Source organism: Colobus angolensis, unplaced genomic scaffold, assembly GCF_000951035.1.
Source record: "Colobus angolensis palliatus isolate OR3802 unplaced genomic scaffold, Cang.pa_1.0 Scaffold105, whole genome shotgun sequence".
NCBI lineage: Eukaryota > Metazoa > Chordata > Mammalia > Primates > Cercopithecidae > Colobus > Colobus angolensis.
The window spans coordinates 905,592-907,647 of record NW_012111475.1 but is presented as its reverse complement, the minus strand read 5'-3'; the positions used below and the strand labels follow the sequence as shown (position 1 = coordinate 907,647).

Below are 2,056 nucleotides of genomic sequence, written 5' to 3'. Positions count from 1 at the left end.
GGGGCGCTGGCCAGCTCCTCCAGCAGCCGCCGTTTCACCTCGCGCCGCCGCCTCCGCGCTTCCTCCTTCTTGCGCTCCAGCGCCTCCTCCTGCCGCCGCTGCTCCAGCTTCGCCTGGCCCCGGGAGCTCTTCTCGAACCACAGCCGCAGCGTCCTGGCCAGCAGGCGCTGGCGCCGGTACCACAGAGCGGTGAGCATCTGCGGCTGTCCCTGAGGAGCGCGCTGCGGCGGGACCACGTCCTCACCCGAAGCCGTGGACCGCAGCGTCCGCCCGCGTCTCACCAGCGTGTCCTGCTTCTGGCCCCGGACCGCCAGGAGGGAGCTTCTTAGCAGCTTCAGGTCGCCCTCTGGGTTATCATTGAGCACGTAGTCCTTGCACAGGTAACAGAACACGTAAAGATCCCGGACTTCCATGGCTAGCGGGTGTCCAGTCTCTTCAAAGTGTTTCAGGGCGTGGTCCTCAATGTAGCGGCCGCAGGCCACGTGGGAGCACTTGAGGCAGGCCCACACCGACTCGGTGGTGGCGCACTCTAAGCAGCACCACTTCTGAGGGTTCAGGATGGAGTGGTCCTGGGCGAGCCGTAACCGCCCTACATGTTTGCATCTATCCATGTCTTAGAGAAGTCGCCACTCTCTCAGCCTGTCACGACAGTCCCCCAAAAAGAAAAAGAAAACTCTTAGAAAAATATTTTCCTAAAAGAAAAGAAAAGAAAAAACTTGCAATTGGTATTTCAACTCTAGATTCATTCATTTTCAATTCCAAATTGGTTCCTTTGAAAGTTAAAAAAAGGCACATTTGGTATAAAAGCAGAGAATTACAGGACAGTTAAATTACTTAAAAAGGAAGAATCTTACGGAAGGGTTAGCACAAATTTGAAACTTTATGGTGTTTCAAATACCAGTGGGAGAGATGAAGAGCCTCAAATAAAAATGTCAATTTTAGGTCGATTGCAATGTTTTTCAAAGCAGAGATAACAGGATATAAGATAAAAATGAGAAAAATAAAGTCCTCACCAGTACAAAGTATCATTTTTATGAGACATGACTAAGGAACATTGTATATGTGTTTTTTTTGTTTTGAGACGGAGTCACTCTGTTGCCCAGGCTGGAGTGCAGTGGCTGGATCTCAGCTCACTGCAACCTCTGCCTCCCGGGCTCCAGAGATTCTCTCGCCTCAGCCTCCTGAGTATCTGGGATTACTGATGCTGCGCCACCACACCTGGCTAATTTTTGTATTTTTAGTAGAGATGGGGTTTCAAGATGTTGGCCAGGTTGGTCTTGAACTCCTGACCTCAGGTGATCCGCCCACCTCGGCCTTCCAAAGTATTGAGAGTACAGGCATAAATTGCGCACGGCTGTATATGTGTTTTTTAATGTTTTTTATTTTTTATGCTTTTTTTTTTTTTTTTTTTTGAGGTAGAACCTCGTTCTGTTGCCCAGGTTGGAGTGCAGTGGCGCAATCTCAGCTCACTGCAACTTCCGTCTCCCTGGTTCAAGCGATTCTCCTGCCTCAGCCTCCCAGGAAGCTGGGGTTACAGGCGCATGCCACCACACCCGGCCAATCTTTTTGTATTTTTAGTAGAAACAAGGTTTAACCATGTTGGCCAGGCTGGTCTTGAACGAACTACTGACTTCAAGTGATCTGCCTGCCTCGGCCTCCCAAAGTGCTGGGAATACAGGCATGAGCCACTGCACCCGGCCTGTTTTTTTAGAGACACATCTCACTGTGTTGCACAAGCTGGTCTTGAGCTAACCTCAAGTGATCCTCCCATCTCAGCCTCCAAAAGTGCTGGGATTACAGGTGTGAGCCACTTCACCCAGCCAACATCTGTCTTTTTGAAAAGAACATCTGCATCTTGCAGTAAGGGTGGGAAAACTTTTACCTTCTTTACTGAAAGGATAGGTAAGTAAAGAATTGAACAGAGGCCAGGCGCGGTGGCTCAAGCCTGTAATCCCAGCACTTTGGGAGGCTGAGACGGGCAGATCACGAGGTCAGGAGATCGAGACCATCCTGGCTAACACGGTGAAACCCCGTCTCTACTAAAAAAATACAAAAA

General features: G+C 50.0%; 1 protein-coding gene across 1 annotated transcript in view; it reads right to left on the bottom strand.

The window, feature by feature from the left end:
- The window catches only part of USP49 (ubiquitin specific peptidase 49), a 112,338-nt gene that overhangs the window by 10,565 nt on the left and 99,717 nt on the right, over positions 1 to 2,056 (bottom strand). Inside the window, exon 4 of the mRNA XM_011944726.1 lies at positions 6 to 639. Within this exon, the coding sequence (XP_011800116.1) occupies positions 6 to 611 (606 nt within the window). The 5' untranslated portion in view covers positions 612 to 639. The remainder of the gene's footprint in view (positions 1 to 5; positions 640 to 2,056) is intronic.